Source organism: Henckelia pumila, chromosome 4 (assembly GCF_033568475.1).
Source record: "Henckelia pumila isolate YLH828 chromosome 4, ASM3356847v2, whole genome shotgun sequence".
Lineage (NCBI taxonomy): Eukaryota > Viridiplantae > Streptophyta > Magnoliopsida > Lamiales > Gesneriaceae > Henckelia > Henckelia pumila.
The window spans coordinates 12,089,835-12,107,243 of record NC_133123.1 but is presented as its reverse complement, the minus strand read 5'-3'; the positions used below and the strand labels follow the sequence as shown (position 1 = coordinate 12,107,243).

The 17,409-nt window shown below is 34.3% G+C and overlaps 2 protein-coding genes and 1 long non-coding RNA gene across 6 annotated transcripts; 2 read left to right on the top strand and 1 right to left on the bottom strand.

Moving 5' to 3' along the window:
- The first annotated feature begins 453 nt into the window (after positions 1–453).
- Positions 454–1,775, top strand: LOC140865275 (probable carboxylesterase 8). Its single transcript, XM_073269867.1, has one exon. It carries the CDS (start codon positions 511–513, stop codon positions 1,615–1,617), a length of 1,107 nt encoding a protein of 368 aa, XP_073125968.1. The 5' UTR covers positions 454–510; the 3' UTR covers positions 1,618–1,775.
- A 5,391-nt stretch (positions 1,776–7,166) lies between these two features.
- LOC140860490 (uncharacterized) lies at positions 7,167–8,993 on the top strand. The gene is made up of 2 exons (XM_073263501.1): positions 7,167–8,314; positions 8,360–8,993. Exons 1-2 carry the CDS (start codon positions 7,167–7,169, stop codon positions 8,991–8,993), a joined length of 1,782 nt encoding a protein of 593 aa, XP_073119602.1.
- A 487-nt stretch (positions 8,994–9,480) lies between these two features.
- On the bottom strand, positions 9,481–13,601 carry LOC140865276 (uncharacterized). Of its 4 annotated transcripts, none has more exons than XR_012144533.1 (5): positions 13,494–13,601; positions 13,183–13,272; positions 10,724–12,498; positions 10,515–10,641; positions 9,481–9,621 (listed from the first exon to the last, which is right to left on the bottom strand). It is a non-coding gene; the product is annotated as an uncharacterized lncRNA (long non-coding RNA). The 4 variants fall into 4 exon arrangements; XR_012144534.1 differs by having other exon boundaries at positions 10,724–10,823; positions 11,002–12,498; positions 13,183–13,591; XR_012144532.1 differs by having other exon boundaries at positions 10,724–12,122; positions 12,382–12,498; positions 13,183–13,591.
- Positions 13,602–17,409: the final 3,808 nt, after the last annotated feature.

Below are 17,409 nucleotides of genomic sequence, written 5' to 3'. Positions count from 1 at the left end.
GTTTGTATTTGTGTTTGTATTTGTATTTGTGTTTGCATTTAAATATTTTATTTATCTCGTATGTGTATTTGATTTTTCATTTTACCATTTTATGTAATTTTATAATTTTTTAATATATCATAAATTTTTTATTGAACATATTAATTAAAAATATATACAAATTAAATTATTAATAAAAAATAAAATTGGGAATAAAAAAATATAATTGAAGATAGTTAGTTGATAGCGGAACCCATAAAAATATAGTTGAAGAGGTTTATGATAACGGAGATAGGTTTTAAAAATGTGTGAGGTTTGTAACTTTTGATGTGACAGTGACGTGGCAGAACATAAATCCCTTGTACATGTTTAAAAAATTATAATAACACAATATTATTTCATATAACAATTTAATTATTATGCTCACATGCACAAAACTTACAAAGGGCTGCAGTATTAATGACCCACAACCACATGCCTTTGGCTTCCCTATTTAACACTGTATGTCGTTGAATACTTTCCACACCAACAATGGCTGCTCTTCTTCTTCACACTAACAAATCCATACTTTTCTTCCTCCTTTTCATTTGTTGCATTTCATGGCAGCAAACAATCTCCGCATCACCAAAACTTGAAGCACAACACACATGGCAAGAAGCCTTCACAGCCTTGGGGATCTCATGGAATTCAAACGGAACCTTAAACCGAGAGATCCAAATCCCCATGGTTCCCGCTACTCCATCTGCGGATTCATCAAATCCTCCCCCAATCGCCCTTTCCACCGACGTCACTCTCAGCTACAAGTCCGACGCCTACGTCCGCCTCTACATTCCCTTAAATCCACCCAAAAACAAGAAACTGCCCCTCGTCATCTACTTCCACGGCGGTGATTTCGTCCTGTTCAGCCTCAGCACCGTCATCTTCCACAATTTCTGCAACGACATCGCGTCCCAGTTCCCCGCCGTCGTGGTCTCCGTCGAGTACCGTCTCGCGCCGGAGAACCGTCTGCCGGCGGCCTACGACGACGCCCTCAACGCCCTTTTCTGGGTTCAGGACCAGGCGAAGGGTACCGGAGGGCGGGATCCATGGTTGGAGTATGCCGACTTTTCCAGAGTTTTCTTACTCGGAAGCAGCTCTGGCGCCAACATAGCCTACCATTTAGCTCTCCGTGCCCTGGATTTCGATCTCCGGCCATTAAAAATAAAAGGGTTGCTTCTGAATCAAGCATTCTTCAGCGGAGTGCAGAAAACTCAATCAGAAGCGAGGCTGGAAGACGACCCCTACGTGGCACTATACGTGAATTACGTGCTTTGGTCGTTGGCCTTGCCAACTAACGTGAACCGTGATCACGAGTTCTGCAACCCGATTTCTGGGGGGACGTACCTGGGGAGAGTCTTCCGGCTGCCCAAAGTTTACATCAAAGGCGATTACGGGGACCCGTTAGTGGACCGGTCGGTTCAGTTGGCGCAGTTCTTGAAGTCATGCGGGGTCCAAGTAACGTCTCGTTTCAATCCGGGAGGATTCCATGGAATAGAGCTTAATAACAGGACTGTTGCTCAAGAGCTATACGATGATATGAAGAAGTTCGTGAATTCCATCTCCGAAATCGAGCCTGAGAATTCTTATGCTTCATCTTGAAAGCAGCAGTAGTACTGGTCTTGATTTTTCGCAATAATAATTTCTGCTGATCGATGTAGCCTACGCTTTCACCATGTTTCTTTATTATCATGGAGTACGCCCTCAAGATTTAATAAATGTATCAGTTCACTGATAATTGCAAAATATTTTTACTTTTCTCTTCTTGTTTGAAATTAATTAGATGTATGACCTCCTAGTGGCCTTCGAAATAAAAGCGCATATCTATTATCATTGAAAGGATTTAATTAACATTAGTATGGTGACTAAGTCTTTTTCAAATGGGATAATGTTACATGATCTGTTACACGTTGGATTACACATGACACTTAAAATTATATGATTATCCTTGCATTTTATTTGGTAAAAATCTTTCAAAAATGCATATAAGATATATAATCATATAATTTTAAGTGTTATGTGTAATCCAACGTGTAAGAGTCCGTGTACAATGTACAAACACGATGCGTGCACCAATACGCTAATAATAATAATATATAAATATGCTCTCTTTTTTCCTAGTCATATATATATATATAGCTAGTTTCACATAATTTCCTGGCTTTGCATGCGTATTGGCTTTTTCTGATCTTATCGAATCAATCGATATCTTGTTATTAGCTTTATTATTTCTTATTATTTTCAAAATAATAATAATAATAACAACTAGTTAGCTATACGACAAATATTTTTATTTATAGGATGATTTAATATTTGATTAAAATCAATATCTATTCTATTTTATTAAGGAAGACACCTATATAAATTATTTTGGTCTCTTTGGTTTGCCCACATGTATGAAAATTCAACTGTAACTTCCAACAAGTTTCCCATCTCACTTTCTCTTTGTAGTGCAGCAGTTCTCTTTTTGTTCCAATTTTTTTTTTTTGAGGGCTTTGATTAAAACATTTTTGCTCATAATTAAGTCGTACACAGTAATTCCCTTAATTTCTTCTCGTTTTAGGACGCATTTGGTATTCCCTCTCCCTTTCTTGTCACAACTGATCACACGTACTTCTTTGTCTGGCAATTATCTATTCGTAATAAATGCATGCATGTGAGATAATCGATAATAATACATGACAAGCAAATGATAATTGATTAATTAGTTGAAGTGATCAAGTTATGCTCGCCCAGTTGCGCGCTATCTTTTGATAGAATTATAGAATAATTGACGTATAATATTTACATATTACAAGCAGACGAGGCAAAGTATTATATTACATTCGTACAAGGCATCCGCGTACTAGTTTATATATATAATAATAATAATTTTTATTATTATTATTTTTAATCATGCGTAATCAATTTCACTTGAATGAAATGAAAAATGAAAATCTAAAAATAAAGCATTTAATTACAATTTGTAGAAAAAGGATGAAAAGAGTAATTATGGATAATAAAAATAGTATACTTTGTCAACACACCAAAAAATTTAATACAAATAATTTAACTTCAATATAATACATACATATATATATATATATATGTATGTATTACATGATGCTCAATATGTCAGCATCTTCTCGACCAATGAACATCAATAATCAATAAGTAAATATATGTATAATTGCGTAGATGTAACGATACGATGGAGCTGTAATAAATTAATAATGTTGGGGTTGGTGATTATGTCGGAATGGAGGGTCCTTTAATTTAAACGAGTACTCGATCGCTCTTTAATTATCAAAGATGCACTTGCAGATAAGTTATTGATACTTTTAACCTAACTCTATAAAAGCTAATTTATTTATTATTTGTATATGAACAAAATAATACGAGCTTTTTTTTTTCTGGATTTGTTCGGATTAATTTGAATATCACGCATAGCCCTTCTAAATTAATGAAAATTTGAATTTGAATTCAATTTTGGTGTCTAATTATCACGAGGACAGTTTTGCCAGCTGTATGAATTATATCATTGAATTTTCAAGGTACGAGGATAGTTACGTTGTTGATTGGAGAACGAAATAAAGTTGGGGTTAAAATTAATCAAGACTTTATATTATATTATTGGGAAGATTCATAAGATCATAAAAATGTGCTGTTATATAGGAAATTAAGGATTCTTACTAAAAGTCAGAGGTAATGTTAAAGAAAAAATCAGGACCACGTTTATTATAAAGTCCAAAATTCATGAATGTGAAATAACGTGGTGTTCCTAATCGTTATCCACAGACCACAAGGGCCCCCAAATTCTCCCTTCATCGAATATTTCGGTTACTTTATAATATAAAATAATATAATTTATATTTTGATCGAACCATTAGATACATAAATGCGACGTTTTTAAAAGAATCAAACAATGGGTGTTGATAATAATAATAATAATAATAATAATAATAATAATACAATCCATTCATGGGATCACATGCAATGTCTCCGGATTTTGATCCATAGTTGGCCATAGAAAATTAAAAGGGGTGCCTCAAAATAGAAGATGGTTTGGAGTGAAAAAACTGAAGCACATATTGTAAGGCGAAATAGAAGTTACGTGAAATGTAAATAATCAAATACAAGAATAAATGAAACAAATATGAAAATACTGTTAAGTGTAAGTGCTTCGAAGGTACAACAATACTGCTATTATATATAGGCACCAGAAAAAAATAAAATGGCAAAAGATGGCTAACATTAGGTAGCTAGGCGATTTTGCCTTGATCGGTCCGACACATTCAACGCGTTCAGGTCGCGCAAATCGGGTCCTTGATTTGCACCAACTGCGCAAACGCGCTCGAGAGAAAACCTCTTGATCAATCATTCTTACATCTTCGTAAAGTGTAACTGATCAATGTAAACACACACATTCCAAGTTAATATTCCAATGTGGGACACTTAATATTTTACACAACCATCTACATAACAAACCCACTTATTCACTTGTCCAATTTTCATTCACATAAATGGAAAAAGCCCAATACCTTATATAGTCTAACAATCTCTCACATTAATGGAAATTGATAGGTAAACAAAGATATCAGTGATTGAGTTCAACAGTTGAATTTACATAAGATATGTAGGTGTTACCTTTTGAACATTTCCTTGTGAAAGCATAGTAATTCACTGGTTGACAGTAGACCCCACCTTCTTTATTGAATCACAATCAGAATGTTTACAGATTACATAGCTTTGATCTTCAGAAAGTAAAATACAATCCAAGCTACTTCAATTCCACAACACTTGTCTCTTATATTTCTTGATCTCCTCTCCTTCCTCTGGTTTCTGATATGATCAGCCTCAAGAACAAGATCAGGAAGATCGATGTGTATGTGTTTCTGTTTTCTGTTCTATCTATCTTTAGATCCCTTACTTCCCCTTTAACTGACTAACTTCCTTGCCGTTAGAATAAGTTAAATGGGCTTCTTAGTTTAAGCCCAAAGATAATAGTTGGCCAATCCAATATCTATAGCCCAAACTGCAAGGTCGTCGAGGGATGGATCAGCCTTTTAGTTTAAGACACATGTTCACAGTAACAATCCCAATGGTGCCAGCTACCCCATCTGTAAATTCCACCAATTAATCCTCCCCCGACAGCCCTTTCCACAGACATTACATTAAACTACGAATCCAAAGTTTATGTCCGACTCTATATCCCCCTACATCCACCCAAACACAAGAAATTACCCGTCATATATATATATATATAAATGATACCCTGCACACCTGTAGGCGTCTGCCAACGTGGCACGCCCACAATCACACAAATTTTTTTTTTTTTTTTTTTTACAAAAAACGGCTGACCAATCATGGACCGCCATGTAGGCGGTGCCCATGTTACCCTGCACCCCTAGGGTGCAGGGTATCAAAATTATATATATATATATATATATAGTCATGATCCACTGCACACCAGTGTACAGGGATTTTGTGTGCACCGCGGGATGTTCGCGCGAACATCTAAAAAAAATCAGATGTTCGCGAGAACATCTCAGATGTTCGCGAGAACATCTCAGATATTCACGCGAACATCACAGGGTGTACACAAAATCTCTGCACACTGGTGTGCAGGGGAACAAAATTATATATATATATATATATATATATATATATATATATATATATATATATATAGGGGCGGATCTTCACAGGGGCTGTGGTGGGCTATAGCCCAGCCCAAAAAAAAAATTAGTTACTATATATATTTTATATATTACACAAAAAGCCCACAAAAAAATCCTATTTCATTTAGCAGCCCACGGCCCATCATACCACTTAATTCTCATTATACAATTTACTTCCCATTGTTCCAAATTTTTTGTTGACTGTTGACCTAAATCTCTCGCTTTCGTCAAACGGGCTTCCCCTCCAACCAAAGCAGTTTTATAATACGAATCCAAGTAATGTTCTCGATTCTTTTAATTTTTTTTTAATTCAATATTATTTTGATTCAAACAAGGATTTATTGTCTATTTTTTTTAATATTGTTTTAGTTTTTCTTGTTGCAGTAACACTTTAATAGTTTAATTCACATCCTGATTCTGTTTATTTTGTTCAAAATTATAAAGACTTGTGTTTATCATAATTAAACAATTATAGGATTTAGGAGACTTTCAATTTTATTATTCTGTGAGTTATGAGTACTATGATATAATTAAACAATTATTCTGTTTATTTTGTCCAATCAATATTATAAAGCTATTAGGATTTAGGAGACTTTCAATTTTATAAAGCAATTAGGATTTACGAGATTCAATTTTGTCAGTGACTTATGAGTACTATGCTATCCTATTCCTTGTAAAAATGGGAAAACAAAAAAAAAAAATCGTGTAACTTTTGTCTTGTTTTAGTTTTTTTGTTATATTCTGTTTTTTTTCCTTTAGAGAATAAAAATTAAACCTATTTATTGTATTTCATATTTGGTGTATTTTAATTTGGAGTGTAAGTGTGTAACACTCAACATTAATGATATACAAATTCTGAAAAAAAATGGAATATCAACCTACTGCAAAGAAAGGAAAGACATTGATATCATCTTTTTTTAAGAAGAGAGATCGTCAAAATAGTGAAAGTTCTTCACCTACAGTCCCTCCAATGCAACATCATTCAAGTGAAGGTCTTTCCATTCCCAGTGTCCAACTTCCTTCAATTTCCTCTTCTAGCAAAGAACATCATTCATCCTCTATTTGTATTGAACGAGATCCAGGAAAAAGAAAACAGATATATGAATATCATGTTAATGAATGAGATGAGATAAGACGTTCATATCTAAAGATGGGGCCTTATCAACCAGATATGTTGGAGTATCCGGGAACAAATTTTGAAGTCAGAATCGTCGATTTCAAAAAAAATGGTTCCAGAAATTTCATTGGTTGGAGTATTCGCCTTAAATAAATAAGGCATATTGTTTTTTATTGTTTTCTTTTTATGAATGATGTTAATTCCTCTAATATTTCAGCATTGGTTAATGGAGGATTTGACAATTGAAAAAGGGTAAACCAAGGAAAAACATGTGCATTTCTTGCCTATATTGGTTCTGTAGCTTCTTCGCCCCATACTATGTGTGAGAGAAGGCCAAAAATTTGATGAGACCCTCACAACATATTGATAATGTGATGCATGCTCAATCTAGAGAGGAAAAAGAGAAAAATCGTTTGCGTTTGAAGACCTCAATTGTCATTGTTCGGTGGCTAGCACTTCAAGGTTGTGCCTTTAGAGGTAACGATGAATCTCTATATTCGTCTAATCGTGGGAATTTTCTTGAATTGGTGAAGGCTTTTGCAAAAATGAGTACAGAAATTGATAAAGTTGTACTTGAGAATGCTCCAAAAAATGCCCAATATATTGCTCCAGAGATTCAAAAAGAGATTTTACATATTATGGCCAATAGAGTACGTCTGATGATTTGTGAAGAAGTTGGAGATAAATGCTTTTGTATTCTTGTTGATGAAGCACGAGATATATCAAAACGGGAGCAAATGGCCATTATCTTAAGGTTTGTGAACAATCATGGGATTTTGACAAAAAGATTTTTTGCCATCAAAAGTGTTAGCGACACTACCTCATTAAATCTGAAAAAAGAGATATCAAATTTTCTTGTTCATCATGATCTCCAGGTTAAGAAAATCAGAGGCCAAGGATATGATGGTGCTAGCAATATGCGTGGTGAATGGAATGGACTTCAAGCATTATTTCTCAGAGATTGTCCATATGCATATTATGTTCATTGTTTTGCTCATCGATTACAACTAACATTGGTTTCTGCAGCTAAGGATGTCAGTATTATTTGGGAATTCTTTTCTCATCTCGATAGTGTTGTCAACATTGTCACTTCTTCTACTAAACGCATTGCTGAGTTACATACTGCACAAAGAAATGAAATCGAACATTTGTTGGCAACTAGAGAACGTGATTCTGAAAGTGGGCCAAATCAGATTGGTAATTTGCAACGAGCAGGAGCCACTCGTTGGAGTTCTCATTATGACTCAATAAAAAGCTTGATAGGTATGTACACTGCAACTTATAAAGTTTTTGAAGTTCTTAGTGAACATTCTCCAAATGAAAGAGCCAAGGCTAAAGTTCGGGGGATTTACAGAAACATGGCAAGCTTTGAATTTGTTTTCATTTTGCACCTAATGCACAAAATTATGAGAACAACAAATGCTCTTTGTCAAATTCTTCAAAGAAAAACTCAAGACATTTTGGCTGCTATTTCATTTGTCTCTACTACCAAGACTATCCTTCAAGAATTTCGAGAATTCGGGTGGGAAGAATTTTTTCATGAAGTAAAAATGTTTTGTTCATGAAGAAATGAAATCGAAGTTCGTGACCTTGATTCTCCATATAAGCTCGGTCGTTCCCGTCAGCAAACTACAGTCGAGCATCATTACCACTTTGATGTTTTTAATGCAGCAATAGATTTCATCTTGATGGAGTTGAATACTCGATTCAATGAGTCATCGGTGGAACTTCTTTCTCTTAGTACAGCTTTAGATCCAAAAAATTCATTTGCCTCATTTTGTAGTGATGATATATGCAAGCTTGCAACAAAGTTTTATCCTGAAGATTTCACAGATCAAGACATCATTGCTTTAGAGTATGAGTTGATACATTTTAAGCTTGATGTGATGCAGAATTTGAAGGTTTTCACACTTGTTGAGTTGTGTCAGCAATTGACTGAGAGCGAACGGTCAAATATTTACGTTATGTTGACTAGATTGATTCATCTTGTTTTGACGTTACCTGTTTCTACTACCACTACTGAGCGAGCCTTTTCAGCAATGAAGCATGTGAAAACGTCACTTCGCAATAAAATGGAGGATGACTTTCTTGCCGACTGTTTGACACTCTATATTGAACGAGATCTAGCTAAAGATATAGGTGTAAATTCTATTATAGATGAATTTTATGTTTCAAAAGCTCGCAGGGCACAACTTTGTTGAACAATATAATATAATGACTTTTTTGTTACAATTTCACTACAAGAAAAACGCAAAAAGACAACGGATTTTATCCGTTGTCGTAGGGGGTTAAAAACTGTTGTAACTGATGGCGTTGTTAAAAGTACGCCCCTACGACAACGGATAAAATCCGTTGTCGTTTCCCTCTACGACAAGGGATAAAATCCGTTGTCTTTGCCCACAAAGACAACAGATTTTATCCGTTGTCGTAGGCACGAATCCGTTGTCTTTGAGGGAAATGACAACAAATTTTATCTGTTGTCGTAGGGACGTGTTTTTAACAACACCATCAGTTACAACAGTTTTAAATCTCCTACGACAACGGATTTTATCCGTTGTCGTTTTTCATATAAAAAACAAAAAAAAATATATACAAATTTCGATATTATAAATAAATCAAGATTTAAAATTTTTAAAATAAAATTTAATATACAATTTTTCAGTATTACAAATCGCTCAAACTTGGAACGTTTATCTACAAAATTCAATGCATACTAAAATTCGAATTCTAATTCTAATTCTAATTTAACTACAAAATCAATCGTCACCGAGAAGCTACATCCGCTTCAACTTCGAGATCTACTTTTATGGCATGGCTTGACATATATTCCTGTATCCAAAATACAAGAAACCATAACTACATCAATTAACACTTCAATGAAATAAAAAATTTTAAAAGACAGAGATATAACCATAACTACCTCAATGAAAGTATGCACTCATTGAATAACCAAGCAACACGAAACAAGACTATCAGGTGGACAAATAAATAAATATGAAACCTATTGGACAATGAATAAAAGTATATTCTTCTTCAAAAATAAGGTACTCAATAAAGAAGACCTATGCTCTCCTTCAATTTTGACATTTGTGTTCATATGCTGCATGTAGTAGCTTTAAGAGAATTCCAGGGACCAAAGTTGCCATTTTTTCACAAACTAGTCATCACGTCACTTAAAAGTCGAACCCATGCGCAAAATCTCAATATCTTTCAAAGGGAAACGTACATTCTTGAACAAAATACCGAATCTGGTGAGAATGGACCCAAGCATCAAAGCACTTAGGTCTCTTTAAAAGATAGCAAACATTTATGAAGGGGAATAAACAAACAGATCTAAAGAAGAAACAGGCGCCGAAAGTTTCAAGCTTTGGGCAAATAACAATCTGAATAAGGATGGCTGAGTTTATAAGATGCGACAATGCTCGTGTTTCTCAATAGTTTTACACAAAAAACCAGATCGGAAGAGTTATTTTCCATCTCTTTTCTCCTCTCATCATCATCATACTATGCAATGCAATGAATATCGGGTAAAAATTAAATTTATTTCAAAAATAATGAAGAACTTGGAAAATCATATGCAACATGCAACATTAAAAAAAGATGAATGTCTTATTTAAATACCACACCCTCTTGCTTTGCTGCTTATAATGATTGCAAGCCTGATGTAAGAACAAATATGGAGTACAAAAGTTGAGCAGAAGAATTATATTAGTTGGATTCACCTGGTCAATCCTGCCAACTTTGTCCGAAACTCATTGAAGTCTTTCGGTGGACCCTCAGAATTCAGGTAGCCCTGAAATTTCTTCTCTGCACATTGATGAAGCTGTTCCAAACCAGAACCTGCCTCACCTAAAGAATACAGAGAGATAAAGGGGTAAAATACAAATGAAAAGAACAAACCAAAATATACAAATTAGGATAAATTGCAGACCTTGTAGATACTCAAAAAACTGCTTCTTAGCAAGTTCATCCCAAGGTAGATAAAATCCATACACATATGTCCATTTCAAAACTCGTCTATATTCAACAATCTGTAATAGGCCAATGCAAGAAAATAAGCAAAAAAAACTAGCATACTTTAATAGCTTGTACGAGTTAGCTATATTTGTATATATATAAATGAGCTAAGCTAATGATCAGTGGAGATTTGATGTGGCTGGATATATGACTAATTGTAAATGTGAGCGAGAATCTAGACATTCTACGTACCTTGTAATATATTCCATCATGTTTTAATGCACTTTTAACAATGCGTGTACCTAGCTATTGCATAAAAAATAAAATGAAATAGTATTTTAAAATAGAAGTTTCCAAGTTAGGCAAGTACTCTTCCATGAAAACAATATCGGACGCACATGTTAGAAAATTATATTCGAAATGAATGAACTTTGTCATCATCGTGGTTTACATTCTATAAAAATGGAAGATACTGAAATTGAAATAATGTATATGAATTAAGTTCTCGAATTGAACGATTCAGTTTCATTTTTCAAGTCACGTTATATTTTTATATAAGGAAATCACATTCCAATATTTTTATTTACACTTCACACCACTTATTATCCATTTTAAAATCTGTACATTCAAAAAAAAATAATTTTGTTTCAGTATTTAACAATCTGTACGTTAAAAAAAAGGGGTAGATCTGAAACTATGACACAATGCCATACAAAATAAGTCGACCTTCAAACTAAAGACATGCCACCACACAAATACATACACACATTATCTATAGCTATATCAGATCTATTTACACATAAAGAGGCAAGAACACAGAAAAAGAAAGAGCGAATTGGGTTACATTTTCCACACAGATAGGATGAAGATGGAAGCATATAGCAGTCTTTCAAGAAAAGAAAAGAAACCCATCTTTCACATAAACGAAGATGTAAACCAAACAATAATAAAGGAAAAAAAACAGGACATTGAATGGATAAGATGTAACCGAGCATAAACAAAGATATCTCTTAAAAAAAAGGACCTCTTTGGAACGAAGTAGAGCTTACTTCGCTCCAGGAAGAGCAAAGTCCCCTTTGAAAGTGGGAGCAAGGCACTTCACAAGATCCTCATCCACACCACCAGCCGTCGTTACCACTAATTCTCGTGGTGGATGGTGTCGGCGGCGGTGACTTGTAGTCTTGAAAAATAACTAAGTTACTGAATCCAATCCCTAACGCTTTCAAAAATTGCAGTGTTTATAAGACAACAATCCTCGGCCCTTCATTACATATCATGTGAATGAATAAATTGTAAATTCAAGGTGTACCTAACTTAGTTCCAACGAGTACAATTGGAACATTTGGTGCGAATCGACGAAGTTCAGGCATCCACTATAATGAGAAACAAAACAAAATGTTACCAATCAATCAAGAGAAATGAAGACGCAACTTGCCAGATCGTTCTATTATAATGAGATACAAGTACAAACAACTTTGTTCTCGAAATGAGTTAACCCTTCTTCCTTTAAGTGTTGGTTAAAACTAAAGTAGTATTCCACTTTATAACGTGGATGAGATAAAGTTAAAGGAAAAGACAGAGCACAGCCAAAATGGTAGAAGAATAATTCAAAACAGTAACAAAATTATTTACCTTCTTGAGGACATTTTCATAGCTCGCCGTACTGATTAAAGAGAATGCTAATACAAATATGTCAGCACTCAGCACCTCAATAACTCAACGGCCTCAGCCTGCTGTAATCTTCTTGACCTTTAATTTAAAGAAACCAAAACAAATAAAATTATTACACTTGGAATTATAAACTAAAAAGAGGACAATCTCTCTACTCAACCCTTAGAATCTTGCATTTGCTATGGGAAAACAATATCTGCAGTATCCCACAGCCCTAAGTTGACTATGCTGCCATCTACAGCCACATTAGCACTAAAATTGTCAAACACTAAAGAAATTAAAACTGACACAGCTTAAACGATGTAGAGTTAAAGAAACTAAATAACTACAATCCATTGCTCAAAAAATGCAGAAATGGAGAACTAAAAATTACACATTACTGAGAGTTTAGAAAAAATTTTATACAAAAAAGCAAATGGATTGAAAATTTACGGTGAGAGCCGCATTCCTACTCGCTAAAACAGTCGAAACAAAAAATTTATGTAAACAACAAAAAATAAGCTAATCTGCACACTCATATACACGTAATAAATTGGCATTATTCATGGCTAGGACAAAGTTACCTGCAAACAACAGTGAAAACCACAAAACCACGGGTACCCACACTGAATAAATGCCAATCTACAGTCTACATACATATTAACGAAGTCCAAAAATTCCATACAAAATATATAGCAATAAAGTTCAACAAATATAAATATAGACACATCTAGACACGCTAAAAATAATAAGCAACAAAAATTAAGAGGCTCAAAGATTCACCAGCGCTGCAAGAAGTAGGTGGATCTTTCTGCAAATCTTTGAGCTCCTTCAAGATCCGCTTGGAAGCCATCGACCCAAAACTTGTCCGATCTAAGGAAAAAATTACGAAGACAAAAGAGAGCCCGTAAACGTTGATAACAAAAAAATTTGTTGATTACATATAGTTCATATGTTTTGAAACTTTTGATAAACTTTGAAGCACTCATTTTCCTTAAATCTTGGGCAACTATGGTCGAACAGGGGTGACGGCTTCGAAGCTTCAGGTTGCCAATATTGGCATCAACAAAATGAAGCTTAGGACGATCACTAACCGAATTCTAGCTCCAAACACATATTTCCGAAGCGGTGGCAGTGAATCGACGACAAGAAGTTGCGGCTAGGGTTTGGGAGAGTCTTGAGAGGAAGAGAGCGAGAAGAAGGAAGAATGAGGTTGATAAAATTAAAGACGAAAGCCAGATCTCGCATTATTATATTTATTTAATTTTTTATTTTTTATTATTTATTTTTTAAAAAGGAAAAAAATATGACAACTGTTTAACATAATCTGTTGTCTGTGACTCCATAAAACAACATAAAAACACAACGGTTTTAAAAACCGTTGTCGTAGACAAAAAACGCACATAGACAACGGTTAATTAAAACCGTTGTCGTAGGCCTAAAAAAACCCGCTCATAGACAACGGTTTTTAAAACCGTTGTCTTTGACATATAAAAGACAACGGTTTTTTAAAAACGGTTGTCTTTTTTTAAAAAAATATGGCCAACAACAACGGTTTTTACTAAAACCGTTGTTAAAAGCCAAGATACAACAGTTTTTGAAAAAAACCGTTGTCTTTTAGGTGTTGTTGATACTAAAATTTGTTGTAGTGTTTTTTGGGTAATGATATATAGTTTATCAAATTAAGTTCAAGCCCACCCCAATTCATATTCCTGGATCCGTCCCTGTATATATATATATATATATTCAACCTACACGGAGGTGATTTTATCCTGTTTAGAGTTGCCACCGTCATTTACCACAAGAAGTGCGAAGATGGGATTGAGCTGGAGAATCCTGAGGCTGCGCAGGAAGTACTCTACGATGATATGAAGAAGTTTGTTGCTTCCATTTCAGAAACTCAACTTGCGTATTCTTACGGCGCTTAATTCATCTTGAAATTAACTTTACGTACTTTAATGGTCGTACGTGTTTTTCATCAGTTCATGACATGGGATAATATATAGTCATATAGAAAAACAATGGCAATTAAAATGATCTCCTTGGTTTTGTTCTTGTTTCCAAAGTCGTACGTACGACTCCTTGGTAACTTCAAATGAAATTAATAAAATCGCAAATCTGTACCCTTGCTACTTTATTTTATCAAAACTCTTATTTTCACTCAATTAATGTATTATTTTTGCTCCTATACATTTGTCTTTTTTGTAATTTAATTCTCTATTTTGTCAAATTGCATGCCATCTTTGAACTACGATTTCATCGATCATCTCTGCTACCCGTCAATGATTTACAGTTCGGTGTGTTTTGTTACGAAAGCCAACCGAAAAAAAAATGATTTTCTTGAAAACTTATTAAGCGTTTGGTCACAACAAAAGTGTGTTTTTTTTATAAGCCAAAGAATTTGGATTTTTGGCTTCTGCAATTCTGCTTCTACTTCACTTCAATTTATTTTTTTTAAAAAAAATCAACATTTATCTAAATGCGTCGTGTTTTTTTTATAAAAATAATTTAAAAAACTGAACTTATTTAAATTTTTTTTTAAACACAAACTTTTGTAGTCAAACGCACTATTTGTATATAATAATATTATAATATATATTATATTGATGCATGTAAAAGCCACTCAATCTCTGTTGCCATCCGCAGCATGGGTGATGTTATGACTTATGATCAAATATTTTTGGCTAGACTATAAAATCTGAAGTAGATTGTTAGGGGAGTGTAATTTGCAAACATTAAAAAAAGTGATTGTTAGATTTTTTGGCTTAAAAAAATCATTTTTGTGTGTTTTTTAAACCCAAATTATGTGTTAGTTTATGCTTAACTTAATTGAAATTCAAAAGCTAGTCATATACACTAAAAAAAAAATTTGGCTTTAACCACGGCAAAAACCGTGGTTAAAAACGTGGTTAAGTAGAATTAGCAACGGTTTTAACCACGGTTTGTGAAACCGTGGTTAAAATCGCCGTTGTTAACGCTACCAACAGATTTAAACCGTAGCTAAAATATTACCACGGTTTTTTATAAAATCGTGGTTATATTTACCACGGTTTAATTAAAAACCGTGGTTATATTTACCACGGTTTTATTAAAAACAGTGGTAAAAATAACAACGGTTTAATTAAAAACCGTGGTAAATATAACCACGATTTTTAGTTAAATCGTGGTAAAACTAACCACGGTTTTTAATAAAACCGTGGTAAATATAATTATGGTTTTTAATAAAACCGTGGTTATTTTAACCACGATTTTATTAAAAACCGTGGTTATTTTTACCACGGTATTTAATAAAACCGTGGTTATTTAACCACGGTTTTATTAAAAACCGTAATTATATTTACCACGGTTTTTAATAAAACCGTGGTAAATTTAACAACATTTTTTTTAAAACCGTTGTTAAACTTTACAACGGCTTCATAAAAACAGTGGTAAAATTAATACGATTTTTTAAAACCGTGGTTAAATCGGCTATGGTTTTATTATTATTATTTTATAATAAAACTGTAGCCAATTTAACCACGTTTTAATTTAAGCTTATTATTTGCGTTCTACGTATTTATACTTGAAATGTTCCAAACATACAACTACTCGATCAATACTTTAATATATATACACAAATTTTAATGTTCCAAACATACAACTACTCGAGCAATACTTTAATATATACACAAATGTAGTTAACGTGGTAACTATAATATTCAAGTCAAAATACAACCACGAACACATATATAATACATGCCAAAATAAGATGTCTAAACTTCATCATGAAGTAACAACCACGATAATACATGCCAAAATAAGATGTCTAAACTTCATCAAGTAACAACCACGAACACATATATAATACATGCCAAAATGAGATGTCTAAACTTCATCAAGTAATACATATCGGTTACTAACCTACGCATCATGGCTGAGTCTCATATATAGATAGGACGAAGTTACTAACTTACGCATCATGGCTGAGTCTCATCATCATCATCATCTTCTGAAGCAAGGAGCGCGTTAATTTGAAAAGATGAAGTACGTCTTTGGGATGAAATTCGATGTATGGAACCCCTTCCTGTTGGTGTACCTATTCCTCTCCCTGCTGAAAGGCTGGCTACTGGTGAACCTCGACTCCCATCTCTGCTCCCCTGTGACGACCTACCGGTATGTACTGAGAGTCCAAGTTGCATTGGTCCTCGACCCTTAGCGGAATTGCCGCTGCCTGAAGATGCGCGATCAACATATAGGCGAAACGACTCCTCCAATGACGACAAACATTGCCTCAAACCTTCACACTCTCTCGATGCATCGATAGCTCTCTGGTCTGCTTCGTTTGCCCTTTGCGTTGCTATTAGTGCCCTCTCGTCTGCCTTGGATGCCCTTTGCGTAGCAGCACGTGCCTCTTCATGAAAAGCTGCAATATTCTGGCCCGCATTGGCTAAGCCTCGCTGACGTGGAGCCATGGCTGCTGGATACATCGTCGTTTCCACGATCGACAAGCCATACATCCTACCCTTTTTCGCTCCACCGTTGACGATCTGAAACTGTTGATTAATGTCAATGTTTTTTGGCTCAGAAGGTAGAGTCCCATCCTCCAACGGAGTCATGGCTTCCAACATATATTCTTCCATTTTTTCCTGTAAAAAATATAGTTATGATGTGTTAGTATACTATTGATTATATATATATATATATATATATATATATATATAATTAATAGATCTTGCTTGACTATGAGTATATGACGCATACATGAAGCAGTCTAGAACGCTCGTCAACGAATTTTCCATCACTTGTCCTATGCGTGTGCAGAAATAACTCCCACGCGTTCGGCTCTTGCTTGTTTTTCTTGCGCTGTAATAAATACATAAACATATATATATATATATGCCTATTAGTTGTAAATGAAATAAAATTGACTACAACATTTATAATTACATAGTCCATATTAAATGCAATAGATAGTGAAATAATTACCAGATATGTTCTTGATGTTTCCGTACGTGATACACTTAAATGAAG

Excerpts from the sequence above, each read along its gene's own strand:
- LOC140865275 (XM_073269867.1), top strand. The coding sequence starts at position 511 with ATGGCTGCTCTTCTTCTTCACACTAACAAATCCATACTTTTCTTCCTC.
- LOC140860490 (XM_073263501.1), top strand. The coding sequence starts at position 7,167 with ATGCATGCTCAATCTAGAGAGGAAAAAGAGAAAAATCGTTTGCGTTTG. Across the intron at positions 8,315-8,359 it reads CAAGAATTTCGAGAATTCGG|AAATGAAATCGAAGTTCGTG; the intron begins GTGGGAAGAATT and ends TTGTTCATGAAG.